Raw genomic sequence first — 20,079 nt, forward strand, 5'->3', positions numbered from 1 at the left:
TGAAACAGATGGGGAAACATACCAGTAATGCTTAAATGCAAGATTATCAACTGGCTCATCTTAGCACTGGGTCTCCACAACTCTTTTCCAAAGAACTGTAGTGTTTACCTTCAGTCCTGTCCGGTAGTTTCCCACTCTTACTTGTTGTTCCAGTGTTGACTGTTTCAGATGAGGTGCTCAATTTAGTGTTGGGGTCTCGTTTAGGTTTTGGTGGTGGCTGCTTACGAGAGCTGCTACTTTCATCGTCGGTTCCTCCAACAGAATGAAGAGACTGGGATCTCACAGCAAAGCCACTGGAGCAAGGATGTGGCAGTCTGTCCTGAGGAGCAGGCATTGTCATAAATCCCATGCGGAAATGTTTCCCCACATAGCTTCCTTCATTTCCTCTCACTACTTCTCCACCTATGCTGTAAGAGAAAACACGCACACGAGTAAATGATCCACCTCTGCTTCAACAGCACCGAGAAGCAGGTCTCAGTTTCATTTGGAATTTGCTGGAATTAGGACATCCAGTAACCATGATCTGTAATAACTTAGCAGATACATACATAATAGCTTGTGAGATTTTTTGCTGAAACAATAGATGATCATAGGAATACAGGAATAGAGATGATTTCCAGCCTTCCAAATTTTGGTGTATTTTGTTCGCCTTTTTTTTTTTTTTTTTTTTTTTGTGTGTGTGTGTGTGTGTGTGTTGTAGCAAAATTGCAGAAAAATAACATAACCAAATTCTAAGATCACTACAGCTTCAGTGATGGGGATCCTACCCTTAGTCCAGAAAAGTCTACAAACCATTCATCAGGTTTCTTTTCCCACAAGTCACAAAACACTTCTCCAGGGGCTTACAGGCAATTCAAACGCTTAGTATAAAACACACAAACATCATAAGAATTCTGAAGTGAAACCAGGGCGTGACTAAGTCATCCCTGCAGGGAAACTTGCTCAGTAAAAGCATCCAGCTAATACTAATGAGGGGACATTCTTCAACGCAACAGAAGAATATTAAAAACACTTCTCTCAGCTTCCCCACTGACAAGGACACCAAAATCTCTTTTTATGAACCTTTTTTATTTGTAAGAACAGAATTCTCTGTCATTAGCTTCTTCTATAGATTTATCAAGTTTCATCCCATAGTGGTTTAGGTTCCTTCCCCATATGCATGGCTGAACTTATCTGGAATGGAAGTGAGGAGCTTCATTCCCCTGATGGTTAAAAATCTCCTGCTTATTTCCAAGCTAAGGATGTCCTGACCATAACATTACACATTATCCTCAGGTCAGACTGTGGGGACACTGCTGATACATACATCCCCCTGAGAGCAAAAGAATTAACAGATCTTAGTCTTACAATGTTTGCTTTGTAAACAAGCAATACTCTTTTCTGCTCTTAAAGCAGTATGACTATTAGAACAGAGTAGTCTGTTTTTCAGCACAAGTGAACAGAATTGCCAGTAACTGAAATGCAGATACACTGGTATGCACTCAAAATTTTACAAAGGGAAATTGAGAAAATGTTTTTAGTCAGGTTACATACCACTGTGACTAGAAATTGCCTACAGAGCAGATCTGAAACATCAGAAGTCAGAACCGAGTTTTTAGGAAAATGAGATTGCTGGTAGGGCAAAGAATATTGTGTTAGAAATGCAACATCAGGTATTGATCTGCACTCCCTCACACTCATCTTTGACTGCAGACATACATGTGTCTTGGAAAACAAGGCTCTTGGGGTACAATCAATCATTCCCCTTCAGAGTGAAACATGGTAAGGGAGAAAAATGCTCTAAAAATTACTCAGATATAGGAAACTGAATATTAACATCTCATCAAATCCACATGAATCTGCAACATGAGCAGCATCAGACTGGTAAGATACAAATGTAGGAGACAAGAGGGCAATGAGCTGTGGAACACCAGGAAGAAAATAACCCCCAACCATTCAGCAACACAGCTATAGAGGGAGGAAAGCTCAGCTGAAGCAAGTGCTGTCGTACCAAGCACTGCACTGTACCGAGATGGCAGGGCTGAGCACCGGGCATTATTGCTGCGGTACTCAGGTATGCTTATCAGTTCTGACAGCAGTTCTTCCCAATGTTCACGCTGTAAACCTACAGCACATTTCAATTAGGGCAATTCAGCCACCACACAAAGCAACTCAGTTATACATGCAGGTCAACAAGGGCTCTGTTTACAAGGAGGTTTGCAATGGTATCACTGTGGACATGTAGAAATGTTAGTATGAGAACTATAAAATCCTGAAAAGCTCTAATTGCCTCCTGTTTCCCCTTCTCATAGAACGAAGCTGTAAGCAGGGTCAGTCTGCTCTGTAAACTTCCTATCTGATGTTGCCCTGGGCTGGTGCAATTTATTTGGTGCTGAACACAGCTCCTTTTCTAAAAGACAAGAACATTTCTCAATGGTTCATTTGAAGAGTGAATAAGGTCACTGCATTCCCTGATACTGCCCCCAGGAGACAGTAAATCTTCATCTTCTCTGCCAGGTACACACACGCTCTATCTCATCATCCCTGCAGATTGGTACTATGCAATGCAGAACGTCACGCATGATAAGGCAGAATCTTTATGATTCTCACAACCGGGCAGGTCTATCTGGACATGTTCCCCCGTCTAGGGGGCACTGACACACACACATACAGGCACACGCATACACACACACACAGAGCCCTCACACACAGGCATGCACACGTGTGTGCACACATCGATCCGTGTTTATAACCAAGCTATTACTGAATTCTAATTGGCACCAATTCCAAAGGGATTTATAGCCAGAAAGATCAAAAGGTAGAACTCATTAATTTGAAGATTAAAAACCTGTAGCTAATTTAAATGATTAACTATGCCTCTACTAATCTTTCATAAATTGTCCTGAAAATAATATAATCCTCTGATGCTAAAGTACAAAGAAGTGCCTGTCACATTATTTAAAGAAGATTACTATCCAAGTATGCTGAAGAATGCAGGTGGGGAATCTGCTTCCTTCCCTGAGTCGATTGTACAAGACATGTATAGCAAACAAAATGTCAGTTCTCCATGTGCTTGACATGTTATAGTTCTTATTAGGTTACTCTGCTCAGCGCATTTGCTTCCTTCTCCATGGAGGTATTTAGGCAGGTTCTGTTCTGGATGTACTTACACAAATTTCCCTGATTAATGGGTTTGACCCTTTGCTAAGAATGCACAGAACTGCATTCACATGAAGCATGCTTTTACCAAGCTGTTGCAGTCTAGAAATAAAAATTTTCTAAATTAAAGTACAGTGTGTAAAAGTGCTAATTCATTAAACAGTTGAACCATGTTTTTTCTCATTCCCTCCCCCTCCCCTATTGCTTTTCTCATTCTTTGCTGAATTTCTTTCAACATCTCATGTGAAAATGCCTCCCTTCCTCACCTTCACACTACACTTACTCCAAAATAAACAAACTATTGCCAAGTCAGAGAGAGTGGCAGGCATGGATGGGAGCAGGCCTTACTCTTCTGCTTCACAGCTGAAGTACATGTATCCTTTCTCTTCCACACCCTCTGGTCAGCTACTAGCCAAAAAGATAAGGATACCATTTCCTCCTTTTCCAGCAAACTTAAAAGAGAGTCAATGTCTCTTTGTGTGGCCTAGGAGCCGACCTTCAGCTGATGGCTATGCACTGTAAACCCCAAGACGATGAAGACTAGCCTCTAAATCTTGGTCCTGGACCCTGGTCATCATTCAGAATCAGAAAAGGTTTATGTCTGGTACTTATGCTGGAAGCAACTCCTAAGTATCAGCAGTGTGCATTTCCCATCATAGCTTGACTAATAAAAGCAAGAATAATAAGAGGATTGCCAAATTCATACCTCAGTAATATGGACTGAGCACATCAGACAGATCGATCCATCACTGCCAAGAGAAACGAGCCACTTCAGACTCATCCCCAGGTAACAAGCATAAAGGCAGGGTGGCAGAAGTGAAACATGGCACTTCTTCTCCAGCAGCAGCATGCCAACGTGAGATTTGGACCTAGGCATGCAACTTTGCGATGCACGGTACTGCTCGTGGTTCATCATGGAACCAGACAGAATTAAAGGGTTTACTGATGTACTCCTCCTGCTCATGACTACAGGAGTTGGTTGGGGCTGGTATAGGTCCCATTATACCACAACTGGCTGAAAAAGATTTATATGTACCTTGCTGCCTAAAAGACTATAGAGAGAGCTAGGGGAAATAATTGTGTAGATGATCTCACTTCATTATTTCTGACAGCAAAGAGCCTGCACTCTTCATTGTACTGATAATGAGTTCTATCTCATTTCAAAACTGTATTATACGAGTTGCTGTAAGTATTACATAGTTTATTAATATATATGGAAATACAGATTTGGATTATTCCTCTGGGAAGTTTCAATTTGAACTTGGCCAGGTTCAACTGCTTCTCTGACACGGAATTATATACAGCATTCAAGTAACCGTTAAATATGCAACAGACATTTGTCTACTAAAAAAGACCTGAATTATATAACAATAAAATTAATCTTATAATCAGTTACGCTACACACTTAAAGCTGACTAAGTGCTGAAGACATACTTTAGCATATGGATAGGTACAGTGACTGAAGTTGCAGTGAGCGGAAGAAAAGGAGAACAATGAAGTTTCCTTCAGATACCCTTAAGGAACACAACAAATACCAAAAAGGTTGAATCTGCCTTAAATTAGTAATAGTGCATCGTAGCTTTCACTTCTAAAATACGAACAAGAGCTCATATATAAAAAGAAGTTAGAGAGAAGCTAAAAATTGTAAGTGAACACAGAAAATAATCTAGCTGAACAGAGCATTGGCAAGGTCATTTCCACCTTGCTTTGCCGGGAGTCATACTGTTCTTATTGACAAGGAATGCATTTTCAAGTTGTGAAGCCAGAAACCTAAGAAAAATAACTTGTCATCATATTGCTGAAAAATACCTGGTAAAGAAAATAATACATGGTAAAGAAAAAGTATCCAGAGGCTGCCTGCCTCAATCAATGTGGTCTTTCTGATTTGCATTATTCCTACCTGGAATTACACATACTGGTTTTACTTTAAAGTTTTATTACTTGACCAAGACAGAAATTGAATTAATGCCTGGAAAACAAATTAATAGTGGTGTTGTGTGAAAACTTTTGCTGTAACTTTTAATTGTGAACAACGTGGAATATTGCATCTCTTGGCCCAGTGATAAGCAGCTGGAGAACTCTTGGGAATACGTAAGTCCCATGAAGTCAGAATGCTCTAGAGCTACCTTTTTTTCCAGAGCACCTATGTACTGTTGTTCTTGGTATTTATCCGTAAATTCTCTTATCAGTTAAGACTTACAGTGGATTAGTTTCATGCCACAGACCTGCAAAATCACTTGGTAGTTTTCATCTTTGTGAGATTTCTTCTCTTCCTGTACTTCTTTATGTGAGATTTTCAGATTTCATGTCCACAATTTCAAAAAAGGAACTGCACCCAATTATAAGACTCAATTTCCTAGATACTGGGAAGGGCAAAGTACTCTGCTGGTCATGAGGCATCTTTGAAGACACCTTTGTGATCCCTGTGCTGCACTGGGTCCCAGACTGGAAGTGTAACAGGCCTTTGCTGTATGCTGAGATTGCAGAGAGTCAGGAGGGCCCACTGCAAGGGCAGCTACCCCGCTCCCCAGCGAGGAGAAAGACTCGGGCACAAATAGTGGATTGTTAGCCAGCAGAAAACAGGTTGGGAGCCTCTGCAGGTGTCTCTGGGGAAATGAGGAGATCTACAGATTATAGGGCAAATACTGCACACGGGGGACCAAGGCAATTCCCCTGGGGGAGCTGTAAACTCCTCCCCTCTCCCCAGTGTCCTCACGCGACATCCAACCAATCCACCGTGGAAGCCTTCTGCCTCAGAAAGCGAAGAGAAGAGAAATTTCAAAAATGAACTTTGACGACGTAGGAAGATTTAGAAGTCCTTCATAAAAATGACTAATCAACAGAAATATGAAAGGAATAGAAATATTTGACACAAGGACTGAATATGAGCTGGCTATGGATGTTGTTTTGACTGAACACACACCAATTCATCCCTTTGTGCATCTAGTCTTTTGGGGGTTAAGAAAACAGCTACTTTTATTTTACCCTGTTTTAACCACTTGCTTACTCCTGTGCCAATGAACCTCCAGCTCCTCTGCTCATATCAAATGTTCTGACTAGAAAGGGCTGAAATGGCTTTGAAATGTCTATTCCCCATCAGAATAAATTATACACATATATACCAAGGATGACACATTTTACTTTGTATCTGAGAAGCACTTTCAAGATTAGCATAAATTATATTTGTAAATTAGAGGTTGGATGCCAAAAAATAGAAGATATACTATTTTTATCCCCCAAACATGATTTCAGCAGACCATGAAATGTAATATTGAAGAAAAAAGGGCAGCAGCACAGTCATGGATTCAGAAATTGCACTGCAAGTATGGTTTTACACAGAGCTACCCCACATTTATTGCTGAAATTAAATATACAAACAAATTATACATATTTTTTCTATTTTTATTTTTAATTCATATTTCAGAGGCCCCACTCCTTGTTCCCAAGTAATACTCATAATGTTTTTTTTTTTTTTTTTGTATCACTTCCTGAATGACTCATTATAGTCTTACATCAAGATCCAGAGGATAATACAAATCATCACTTTTAGGCACAGGCCTAAAGTGTAAACAAATCACTACCAAGGTCAGCCTCAGAGTCATTCTGTGCGCCAGGAGGAGCATCCGAAGCGAGCAAGCGACATGTCCGCGCCCATCGTCCGCCTTACCTGTGCCGCGCGCCTCAGCCTCGGCAGTAAGGGACCAGGTGCTGCTCGAGAAGTCAGGCCTCTCAGGACACAGAGCACATCAGTGCTGCAAAACTAACTTCATTCTTTTATCGCCCCTGTCGAGGCTGCCCACGCAGGGCTCGGTCCTGCCGCGAGCAGACACCCCCTCTTCGGGCACCGGCGCGACGGCGTCCCAGGAGGAGCCGCAGCCGCTGCTCGCAGCTTGGGGACCCCTCTCCCCGCCGGCGGCGCGGGCGGGCAGGGGCAGTCCTTCTCACGGCAGGCTGCTTCTGGGAACCCGTTTCCTCAAGCCAACGCGCAATCACTCCCCCTTCGCTCATTAGCTATTCAATAGTCTGTCTTCAAAGCGTTTTATAAGAGAACGTCCTAGAGACAGCGGCAGATTGCTTACAGATCCGGCCCTCACCGCACCGCGGCACGCGTGAGCGCTGACACGCAGCTTCTGCCCCGCGGGCTACAGCCCAGCACACCTCTCACCCCCTGATCCCCTGGGCCTGCCCTCGGAACGGGTGAAAACCCCCACCACAGGCACTCACAGGCGTGAAAACCCCGCCATCACAGGCAGTCACGGCACAGGCGCTTACCACTGTCTCTGGAAGCTAGAGAAATATTTCGGGCTTGAATCGCGAAAGCTGAAATAACCTTTCCCTAATACACGAGGGGAAATACATGTGTAACGGGGAACCTAGCAGAACTGGGTGTTACAGTCATTTTGACTCCTCCATCCAAAATGGGACTGAATCTTGCAATTAAAAGTCTCCGTAGTTTAAATCACTATGTATTTAGCTGCGTTATAAGACTAACTGATTTCTTGCTGAAAGACCAAAGGACTACTGTAATTCGTATGTGCTGGACAATTGATGATAAAAGCAAAACTAACCTAGACTGTCCACAGCACAGGTTTTGCAAAAAATTGAAATACCCTCCTTTCAAATAATGATTTACTATGCTCCAGAGTCACCTATTTTTATAATACAAAAGGTTGGAAATGCTCACAATAGTTGAGACTCTGAAAAAAATACTTCAGAATAAACATTGTCAAATAAAAGCACATATGCTGTTTTCACAGCAAATTTAACATTATCTGGTCAGCCTGGAAAGGACTAAGGTAAGGACACTTCCGATCCACGGAGAACTCAAGAAAACTGCATTTCGGGAGCCCGAGCAAAACTACAGGTACTGCTCATCACTTCCATCATCATTCCCTCTCTCTTTATTAGACTATATCTTAGGTAGTTAAGAGTAACAAGTACGTTGGGCTGAACTACCACAACTGCCCGATGTTGCTCTACTCAAAGAACCGACGTGTGGTACTGGATCTGGGGCAGCAGGTCTCCAGCGCTGCAGCCCCACCACACGACGGACGACTAACTGATGCGTACGGAAAGCTTTGCAACTTGTGAGTACACAGGAAGCTGAACAGGCATGAGTGAAGAGCACTCTGCTTTTATATGATTGCAGATATTTTTAATTTTGCATGGGAGATGCACAGATAAAAGCCAGTAAATGAAAGCTCATATGCTCTGAGTCACCTAGAATTAGTTATCAACCATATGCAATGTTTAAACAGAGTGCAAATGCATGTTCATGTTAATGGAGTAGGGCTTTGCACCCTATCAAAAATGGGTGGAGCTAGAACAAAGTTGTATTTTTGTCACATTCAGTAGAAAACCACATGGGGTAGACTCCATTATGCCTGAGCAACTGTGCCTAATTATTTTAATGAGATATGTGAATAAATTAACATGCAAAATTATTTTCATGAATTTTAGTAATAAAATGCTCTTTGAATTAGGGTGACAGTTTTAACGGAAGCAAAAAACCTTTTTGTGCATCAGATGCTGGGAAAAGTTTACACAAATGAAAGAAATATGCTGATGCTCCAGGACTGGTGATTTGTAAGCCAAGTGCACAGGAGTCATGCTCTGCCTGCAAAGCTATTACTCGGTGCCTAACCTTTCTGGAGCCAGGCTTATTTCAGTCAGAGATGTACACGTGCTCTTCAGAGTGCCTCTAGCAAACACCACTCCACTTTCTGCTGTGCACATCACCATACTGTCTCAGATGCTGGACAGCACAGAAATTTTCAGCAGAAAATCCTTTTTTTTTTTTTTTCCCTCCACTGGAACAACCCTGTCAGAGGCAGTTGTCTCATCTATACAGCTAGCATCTACCAGCCCTGTGGTTGTAAGCATACATACTGCTGTTTCTCTGTTCCACCTGATTTTTAGAAGCAAGGTTTCACTCCACATGTTGATTTGTTACCACTTTGTGACTTAACCGTACAATAGCTCTGCATGAACAGCTACTTATGCCTTGCAAAATTAACTCCAGATCTAAGTGCATTTTCCACCAGTGTGATACAGACAACCAGAAAGGGAGTCACCCCATACGGACTTGCATACTAGGCTATCCCTCTGTCCTCCTTCGCTGGATAGCCCCTGTACGATAAATAAAACTACACTGAATCCTGTACATCAGTATGGGCAGCTCTCAGAGATAAGGTCCAGAGAGGATTGTTCACTAACATATGAAGCAGCCTTTGAAAATTTCTCTGCCTATGACACCTCTTTATCCAAAACAAAGCAATTGCTATTGTCACAACAGAATATTAATGCACTTCACACCTAAATTTAGAAATAAATATATAAAAGAACTCTCTCCCTGTCTTGATGGATGTCATCTACTTAGCCAGGGCTGTCAGATGCTGGTTATTTGTTCAGAGAAATAAATAAAAATGGACATGGTATTTTCAAAAAGACAATTGATTTATTGCATGTCAGAGCATGTGAAAAGCAAGTGTAACGTGTATATAGGTGGTTAAGACTCACTGATTTCAGTTAACTCACTGAAAGAAGCTAGCCAGGAAAAGGATAACATACCCCACGTGTACATGTGCTCAGTGTGCCCCAAATCAGTTCCAGACTTATGTTTTCTGGTTACGTCTGTCACTTGTCCATGCATTTCCCTTAGAAATCAGTGTGCATTGTCCAAATGCAAAGCACAGATTTTTTTTTTTTTTTTTTTTTTTAACCTGCATCGCTGCATAGAGCTATTGAATAAGATTCAGCGGCCCTGGCAGACCACTGAAAGGCCTCTATACACACGAGATTTAACATCAGAGACAAATAACTATGATAAAAACTGCCAATAAGTGAATTAACTTAAAATTCAGCACATGCTGATTTCCATCACTCACAAAACTACTTTTGCAAATTAGGATGTTGAGTTGATTATTATTTTTTGGCCACTGTATTATTTTTCCCCCTCCAGGGTAGCTTTTTGCAATGGAGTTGAGGAAAACTACATCCAGCAAGCTCCAATACTGACAAAAGGTCTAAATACTCTTTTAGAGAAGCAGATGTTGCCTAAATGCTTCTTTAGTAGCACACTTATATTGCACAAGGGATCATCAGTACAACCTATAAAGCTGCAATGAAATGAAATTTTGCTAAAGCAACAGCAAGCATGTCTTCCACGCTGTGAAAATCTGAGAGAGGATTTTTTTTAAGGATTAAAAAAATTAAAGCATGAAACAAAACAAATAGTAAACACCCTTGTAACCTGGGAAAAAGATGCGCTCAATGATACAATTGTAAGTAAGTGGAGAATCCAGTAGTTTAATTCATTGCATGAGAGGTGGTCAGCTCAGCACCACTCATATTAAAAGTGCATAAATTATTTTATTCTCAGCTAATTCTTAGGAGCTACCATTCACTAATTGGCATGTTTATGTTCAATATATCCAAGCTTTCATGGAATAGTGCTTTCTGTGACTTATGGTGAGCTGTGGCTGCTGTGGTTACATGCAGCCTGGATCTCATTTTACAGAAAAAAAAACAAAAAACAAAAAAAATAAAAAACAAAAACACGCTTTCCTCCTTTTCTTTGCATTAAGAGCCACTGCAACAATCAGCAAAGTAGCAAAGTAGCAGGTGGTAGATTTTATTGGCTGTAGATTTCTGGGCCACCTAAATCCCTGTAAAAAGTTTTTTTACCTAGATAATTCATTCCTGAGATTGTGTGTGTTTTTCATCTCCCCTTGCCATCCTGCAGGCAGCCAGCTCCTCTACAGCTGAAGCCAGGAGAGGGTTCGGAGACACCTTGTATGCAAACACCAAGCACTGCAGCCCCCGTCGGTCTGTCTGGATGCTGCGCAGCATTTAGGGATGTGTGTGTGTGTCCAGTAAGAGCAACTCAACTCTGCATTTATTCCAGGAACATACTGCTTCTCCTCCGCTCCGGGCGGCTTCACGCCCCTTTCCCCCCCGCCGCCCGGTCTCCAAGCAGACACTTAGCGTGCACAGCGCAGCAAGCTGCCTGCTGTCAGCTTCCTGGCACTGGTACCCCCCAGGATTTCAGTTTTTGGAAGCTAAGACCAAAGTAAATTACTCCAAGATGGTCTCATGATAAAAACTGTAAACCAGAGCAGCCTGCACTCGCACACTTTGAGCCCCTCTGCATGTTTTTGGATGAAGCAGGCTTTCAAGTCCTAAAGAAAAGCCAAGAAAACATACCTTCTAGTATGCCCTGTCACCCACTTACTAAATGTAGTAAGTAAAGAGTTACTGAGTTCCAGAAACAGTGAACTGAATGGGACTTCATATACAATTCTGCAGTAATTTTCTAGAGTACAGGAAATGGCATGCAGAAATATTAACATTTCTGGTGATGATCAGATCATTTATTCTGCTCTCTGTGATCTCTTTTTATTTCTTACTGAGTAAGAAGCGAAAGATAATCTGTGTTAAGTAAGCAAATCAGCACCTAGTTATTTAGTCAGTAGAGGCATTTTTCACAAAGGCAGATGATTAGATAAGAAAAAGTGAAAGAAGGGCAATTATGTTATTGCAGCTCTAAAAATTGCTTTCTAGCAAGTGAATGTAGAGGTAAAAGGGAAAACCAGCACGTTTCATATTGGGATTTTTGAGTTTATATAGTGATCTGTGGTGATGTTTTCATATAGCCATGAGAAACAGACACATGCTTAAAATGAGCGCCAAAGTTCGTTTGTAAAGTTGCAGTAGAGTATTGAAAAGAAAACCAAAACACAGCCTAAGTATTGCCAGACACTAGAGAAAAAGTAAGATCTTTATGATACCTTTGATTCAAGTCCCAGAATAACCTCAGGAGGGCTCAGGAAAGAGCAATACCAGGGAATGAAAGGATCTCCCAAGGAGAGAACGTTCCCTGCCACGAAGGTGACAAGCTGGGTTGTTTAAGGGAATTTCTCCAAACGCAGCATCTATAATTCTTGAATTACTGATATAAATAAATGCAAATGATAATCTTCTATAATACATATGAGTTATTTAGGCATATGCTTATTAATGTGTGTCATTGTCCTTCAAGCTGAATAGAGGAACAATTAGATTCCTTTCTAGAAGCAGTATTACGAGGCATATAGATATATAACTTTGATTTACACAGCACGACAGGCAATCAATGTGCGTCAGAGAAAGCCTACATCAGCAAAGAGACGTGCTAAAGCTGCATTTGAATTTCCTTTTTTAGGACTGAACAGATGAGAGTTTCCTTCACATTCTGAACACAATGGGAACGGGAAACAACCTGATTTTCAGCCTAGCAGAAAATGTACTGCTTCAAATCATGTGAAAATTAACAGCACTATTTTTTAATCCCTCACTTTTAGAATAGAATTCAGTTGCGCACACCAGAAAAAGGAAAGTCAGACCAAAATCTTTTATCAGAGCTTTCTGCTTACACAAACCACAAATAGTAGAGGAAAGAGCTAGAAATCAGCTTCTATCCTACATATTTCATTCATATGACATATACACTAAATTCTGCTGAGGAACTGAAAAAGAAAAAAAAAGTCTGATGACTTTTTTTTTTTAAAAAAAAACAATTAAACAAAACAGAAGTACATTCATAAGCAAAAGACTGAATCCCTGTACTAACACTGGGATTCAGTGGGAGTTTTTTAAATTTAAAGACATGAATTTACTTCCATTAAGGCTTGCATCAGTTGTCAGAGTATGAACTGACCACTTATTTCAGCCAGGAAGCGTCTGATTGCAAAATCATGAAGCCACCATAGAAGCTGTCCTGCAGCTACTATCTAAGCCAATCAAATCAGTAGCATCTTGCTTTGGAAACCAAAGAGTTGACTTAAACCATAATACCTCAAGCCTGAGAAAAACATTAAAAATACAGAAACCTGAGCAGGGCTGTGTGTGCCCATCCCCACTGAGCCATTACCATAGCCAGTCACACAGCATCCCCCGTCAACTCACGTTTGGGACCTTCCCACTAAGACTCCCAATGAGTTCTTTTCTGATTTTCTGAACCACACAATACTTCTCAGCATCCCGGAACAAAGCGCCTGAGATTCAACCTCCCCATAATTTCTTTTAGATACACACACATGCTCCTTCCTTTCCTCCGCTCCCCTAAATTACATTAAGCAGAAAGCATGGGTCTCAGCAAGTGTCATTTTCTAACGAAAGTACTTTAATATATACTTTAATAATTCCACTGGTATTCCTCGGGAATGCTGGCCAATGTTGATTCTCCTCACTCTACTGCATTTTCTATTTTTTGGCTAGCTTCAGTCTCAAAGGTGTTTTTTAATTATTCTGGTCCTTACCAAGCCTGTCTGTTGCCTTCTCATTAAAACCTCTGTGGCAGAAAATGTTCCACAAGAAACTAATTCTAGTACCTTTCAATTTATTTTCAGGGTGAGTGAAACTCACCCTAAAAACTCAGATTATTATTAAGGCGAGCTTGCAGTGATGTGTTTGATAAACTCTGAATCTTGTTGTAATAAGGCTAAGGGAAACTCACCTATATAGTTTTAACATTATACCTGGAATGCTGAGGAAAACATTGGTAATTTTAGATCCTCCAAGAAGTTTGCCTCAAGTGAGGTTTAAGATGACTAGTAGGCCAACGTGTAAAACCTAGAGAGTTCCTCTGTTTACACACCAAAGAGGGCTATAGGGGCACTAGCAATACACTTCCCCCCCCCCCCCCCATGACTCTTACACAATGGAAACACATTCACCAAAGTAACTTTATAGTTTCCAAAAGGAGGCATACTGGAAACATAGATGCTCTTAGCTGAATATTTTGAATAAAGTCATTGAAGAGCTCAGTGAATAGAAAATTAACTTACAGAAAGCTCCAGCAAAGCACAGTTCTTGTATACAACTCCAGGGCTGAGTTCCCTACTGAGTAGTTGTGAAATCCTTACTCCAGTGCAGTTAGCGGTGTAAAATTTTAGCAAGCTTAAGCAAATTACAATAGCTTACATATGAAAGGCCTTCCATCACTTAACAGCTATATCTGCAAACTCTCCAAAACAGACCTTATTACTTGTCTTTAATTTTTTTCATCATGCCACTTTAAAGTTATTTACTAACATTTAAACTCAAAAAAAAAAAAAACCTCAAGAGAGTTTAAATAATCGTGGCTAAGAGGTTTTAAAGAAAGCACATCATTCCCAATTTATTAACACAAACAGCAGCAAAAATTGATTTTGCTTTTACAGAGGCAGGATCAAAATAAGCAATGTCTCATCAATGCCTTCCAGCGAAATTTTAAGCATTATTTGGTGCTTTTAATATAAATGGCATTTTTATTACAGGAATTAGAGATGTAGTCAGCATGCTTTATCAGCTACAGCCTATGCCTTCTGCTCAGTTCTGTGATACAGTTATACATCAGTAATCACAGGACAGGTCAGCTGAGACAAAGAACAATTACATGACTGTCGCAGAACTGCATCCTTTTGGGGTACAATCTTCAAAGCCACAGGATAACAGAGGCTCTGGATTGCGAGAAGCAGACTATGCCTGCAGGCAGCTACTCACGCTTGAACAAGGTGGCTCACCACCATCTTTCCCCTCCCCCTGCATTTATTTAACCTACTTTGCCTGCTTGGGCAGGAACAGCCCACACGTCCAGTGGGCAGTACTGTCAGAGTCTTAACCTCCAGCATGCTCCTGTCACACAACCAGCAGGACCAGCTCACAACCATCAGCAGCAGCAGCTCAGCAGCATCTTGTCAGACCAGTGAGCCTGTGGAGAGAGGGCCCAGGCCTACCCAAGTCATGCCTTAGTCACAAGATCATCCTGCCTTATTGCAAAAGCAAGCAAATAAAACCAAGCATTTAGGTCTCGCATTGCCACGAGAGGGAAAATTGGTTAGCTTATCACTAGATATCCAGCCAACTTTCACAAAAGACCAGCAGTATCTTGTTTAGGAATATAAACTGTCATCTATTCAGTCCATTAATGAAAGGCAGGAAGACAGCATGAAACCTAAATATCACAAGGGCTTCTAGAGAGAAAAGTCCACAGCTCCTTCTCCTTTTTCTCAGCCTTTCGTTTCAGTCTCATTTTTTCATGGTCCTTTCCATTCCTTACTGTATGTCCCCTGTACCATGTGACCACCAATTACCCCATGCACTCTGTAACACACTGAGAGAACTTATGAGAAAACATCCAGCATCACCACAGCTGTATCCAGTCCCACATCTGTTCTGACAGTGTTTTACATCGCTGGTATTGATCTAGAGTGAAGGGGAAAGGAGAAAATGAGAGCATCAGGGAAATCCGAGGTGCAGTTTTGTTGGGCGAAAAGGAGCTGGGCCTACAGATATATCTGCATGGCAGAGGGATGGCAAAAGCTCCAAAAGACCCACTGTGAAACAGCTCTCTTGAATAGTTGCATAATCTCATATTATCATAGTACCTGAGCATCTCCTAAGCATGTACTTATTTATCTGTGTGGGATGTAGAAGAGCTGCTGTTCCATTTCATGGGCTGTGAGATGATGCAGAATATATCGCAGAGCAAAGACTTGAATCCCTGTCTCATAATTCTCAGGCTGCAATCGCAAACACAGAACCACCCCTCACCTATCAGGCTTCTGTTATTTTCTATATGGTTAGGATTTCATCCCTGAAATACAGATAAATATTGGTCTTAACACTTTGTAGCATGTCAGAATTCTGCCTCAGAAGTTTGAGATGGTACATCACAAGACATCATGAGTCACTTTAATTTAGAAAGAAGCTGTTGACACTATAAAGACACCCCCCCCCCCAACTTGCTCTCTTTTGACACAGTTGACAATGGCAGTCTCTCAGGGGAAGGCTAAGCCTTTGGCCTAAGAGCATAAAAGGGGGTTGCAGTGAGCCTCAGAACTGGAAAGCAAGAGCACAGTGTACTTTTGGCTTCTCTACAGCTGTCACTTCATTCTTCCCCACTTTGCTTTGCAAGGTTCATGAGTACATTCGTAGAAGCACAAGCAAAAGTCTGAAGATATGTAAAATCCAAAACATTTACATAAAAGATAAAATAAAATACCTCATGTTATCAACATGACCTAGCCCCAAGCCCTATCCAGTTCATATGTTTGGGTACTCTACCCATAACTAAAGATAAAACAGACAAAAATGCACCGTGTAAGACACGTCCAGTAAACGCAGGGAAACGCCAAGGCTGTGGGAGCCAATAAAAATTGGACTAAATAAAAAAATGGAGGAAGTTATTTTGCCTTTTAGAAGAGAGTTACACAGGAGGAAGAGAAATAAAGGGGGAAATCCTACAGAGAGTATGCTAAGATGCTTCATGGATGAGATGCATATTTGCTGCACTGCAGATAACATTTACACATATAAACCTGAATTCATTAATACTAAATACTTACACTCAGCTTGTAACTAGTCCAAGAAAGCAATTATGGTACATCATGTTTGACTGAGAGTATTAAGCCATTAAAACTTGGATCCCTCACACAATATAGTGTGTCAATGAACAGTTAACAATAACATCCCTGGTACAGTACATCTAAATGCAGACAGTCCAATACTCTATATTAGAGCAATGCAAAAAATCTATGTTTACTGATACATATATCTTGCACTGAGAGTCCTCTAATTGAAAATATGCTACATTCAGAGCCATGAACATGGTTTCAACAGCCCATTAAAGTTTGGTATAGTTTATCTGGTAAAATCAGAGGGAGCTCCTGGAGTGCACTTTGGTTGCTATGCAGTATCACAGCAACCTAAGATATACAGAGGACTCTGAAAATAGAGATGAGCTGGCAGCACTAGCATTCTCAACCTCATGGTGGAAGGTGAGGAGAAGCCAGACACGAAGGCATGCTGCAGTGTCTACCCTCCCCCAATTTCCAGTCCATTAGAAACTCTTCAGGAAATGAATAAGCAACAGTGAAGCCTTGGTTGGCACAGAAGATCAAGGCTGCCCAGAGTTAGACTTCAGGACGTGACAATCTTACTCAGCTCTCTGCCTGTCTTTCACAAACAACAGCTCTTGGAGGTTAACCATGTGGTCTTTTAAAAAACATATGGTCCGTAGAAGACGTTGTCCACAGAAGGGCTACTACATAGGGCTTGCAGCTCTTGCAACACACTGGCTTTGGATTCTTGTAAAGCAGAGATAGTGAAAGGTTCTGAAATTACCAATAGCAACTTTAAAAAAAAAAAGTGGTCCCAACATACTGCAGGGAAACCATAATACAAGCTGATGACAGACAGAAATCTTAAGAGAAGCAGTTGTCCAGTTTGGCACTAGGAACACACTATTACAATAAGACTTAAGCAAGTCATGGGTCCTCATTCCATTTACTCTTCTCTTTGGATGATCCTGCTTACTAAAATGTAGTGCCACAGGTAAAACATTAGCTGCTGAGACAAACACTAAAAGATACAATTTTAAATCAGCCATTTCCAGGCCCCAGATCCAAAGTCCAAAGACATTAATCTGTTCATTACGATTCAAACTGGCAATATTCCATACAAGAGGATGTTTGTTTTCTCTGTGGACTGGATATGAAACACATTTGTTGAAGACAGCAAGCTCAATACCTCTACTAAGTAAATGAGCAAAACCTACATATGTATTCTGTGTCACTCTAGAATAACCTAAGTAATCACAGAATTGTTGAGGTTGGAAGGGACCTCTGGAGATCATCTTGTCCAACCCCTCTGCTCAAGCAGGGTCACCTAGAACTTACATACACATACTACAATAAAATTACTAACTGGGTATATATTACAATGCTCTCAGGTCAAGCCTGAATGCAGGATTTTATCTGACAGAACAGGAGCATGCATGATTGAGCTACATCAGAATCAAATACACTGACCAACAGTGTGTTAGTACAGGCCTACCTTTGCACATGACCTGATGACAGCCTTGAACTCACAAACAAGCCCAAAGCTTGAATTTAGAGCTCCTGACATGGCTCACGGTACTCATGTACAGCAAGTCACTTTCAAAAACAATGATTACCTCCTTTCATCCCGATACAGAAAGATGCTCCAGTGATTTAAGTCCAATTATATATAAAATGAGAGTCAGGGTTACTTCAGATGATTCAAACTATGATAATTTCCTTGAATTCCAGTTTTGCTGTTTTGTTTATTCTTGAGGCTGAGCCTGAGAACTTCTATCCGTGTTCAGATCAAATTGTATGTTGCTATTTTGGACAACCACACACTGTAAATGTCATTGTACATATAAATCAATAAGGATGTCTTATGTATTTCTCAACTTGAATCCTATGCACCATGATGTTTACAAGATGGTCAAAGTCAAATAAATCATTACTTTCTGTGGTAGGAATAAAAGTCTGATTATTAACTTGGAAGCTTCATTTCCTTCTAATGACATGCGATAGAAGTGTGATACTACTGCTGGGAACAAACAAAAAGTGGGAGTCTTTCCATGACTGAAACAGAAATCCCAGTGCCAGTTTACTTAGATAAGGAAGGCCCAAAGAAGTGTTGCATGAAATGTTAGAATTAACATCTACATTTATTTCATTTTTCCCAGGTACTTTAACTATATTTAAACATTACAAAGAAATTCTGCTTTGGTCAACTTATGATATAACAAATGAAGAACCTCATACTGTAGATTCCTACATGCAAAAGCAGAGCATATTCAGGGCCAGGTCTTTTCTACTAGTTTGCGTTTATAAATGTTAATATGTGAAATATGGTGATTCAGCCAGAAGAGTAACGCATTCTTGCTATATCTTGCCACACTGAGATGGAAAGTTTCTGGATAATGATCATGTTTTAAATACAGCTTTCTATAGTTTTAAAATAAAACCAAGGCTTGATAATAAGCTGTCTTTTAGCAAATGCCTTCTTCTAAGGAGGAAGTTGCTTTCTGGAAGCACCACATAAAATACTGCTCATTTGCAGCAACTTTCTATTCTTCCAAAGCTTCATAAAGTGCCTTTTTATACAATGCATAGAAAGAAATACTTAGTATAAATATCATGCATCAGTAAAACTCATGGTCTGAGAATATGGAATAAAAAGTGTCAAAAGCCATAACCAATGTAACAACATCTTTCCACTGAGCTCAGAGCTCAGCTCAGAGAGAAGAGTCCTCAAAATATGATGTCAGAAAAATGTTTCTTCACTTTTTCCAAGCCAAGAAACACATTTCACTTCAGTTTCTCCTTGTGTTGCTGTCTAGGTGGAGTAACTTTGTTGACAAAATGTCATAATATTTTTCCAAAGTACTGAAAAATACCTTCTAAACATGTTTGTTTATGATAGATTAAAGCACAATAAGCCAGTCCAGTATCTTAGACAAATTATAAGCAGTTTAAATATGCCTAAATATTGCATTAACTGCTAGAACAAAAATAACTCTTTTGGGTAACCCTAATAAAGGATTTAGAATACTTATAAACATGCTTGATCTACTGAGCAAATACAAGTGTGAAGAATTCATTCCAGTCTCTCAAGAAAGACTTTGCATATTTTATAACTTTCCAGGGAAAGCTTTCAAAAGTTCAGTAGTTGATTACATATTTATTATTGAACTACACCTAGGGACCAAATTTAAACTCACATCATGTGAGGATGAATTAAAATTGCTGTTCTCTCCCATGTCTGTACTGTGCTTGTCCTGGATCCAAGCACCATGGATCTAAGCATCTTGCTCCAATGATGGAACGATGAATTTTGCCTCCGAATTCCACAACCCTAGGATTTTACACCCCAAATTAAGGCTGAATTCTGGCTTCCACTAGGGGTATCCCTTGTTGCTGACACTCAGGATACAGAATGACCAATGAAGTCCTTCCTAATCAATGGGAAAAAAAAACAAGGAATAATTATGTTCTTGGTAACTCTGGTTAACCAAGTAAAAGCAATGCCTTTAGATGAGCATTGTTAGAGCTTTCAGATCAGCTAATAACCTGCAAGGCAGGTACAGGTCACTGGACACTTTCA

General features: G+C 40.5%; 1 protein-coding gene across 1 annotated transcript in view; it reads right to left on the bottom strand.

Annotated features, from left to right (window-relative positions):
• The window catches only part of NYAP2 (neuronal tyrosine-phosphorylated phosphoinositide-3-kinase adaptor 2), a 134,999-nt gene that overhangs the window by 78,424 nt on the left and 36,496 nt on the right, over positions 1-20,079 (bottom strand). Inside the window, exon 2 of the mRNA XM_062583140.1 lies at positions 109-407. Coding sequence (XP_062439124.1) covers positions 109-407 — 299 coding nt within the window. The remainder of the gene's footprint in view (positions 1-108; positions 408-20,079) is intronic.

This window comes from Rhea pennata, chromosome 9 (assembly GCF_028389875.1).
Source record: "Rhea pennata isolate bPtePen1 chromosome 9, bPtePen1.pri, whole genome shotgun sequence".
NCBI lineage: Eukaryota > Metazoa > Chordata > Aves > Rheiformes > Rheidae > Rhea > Rhea pennata.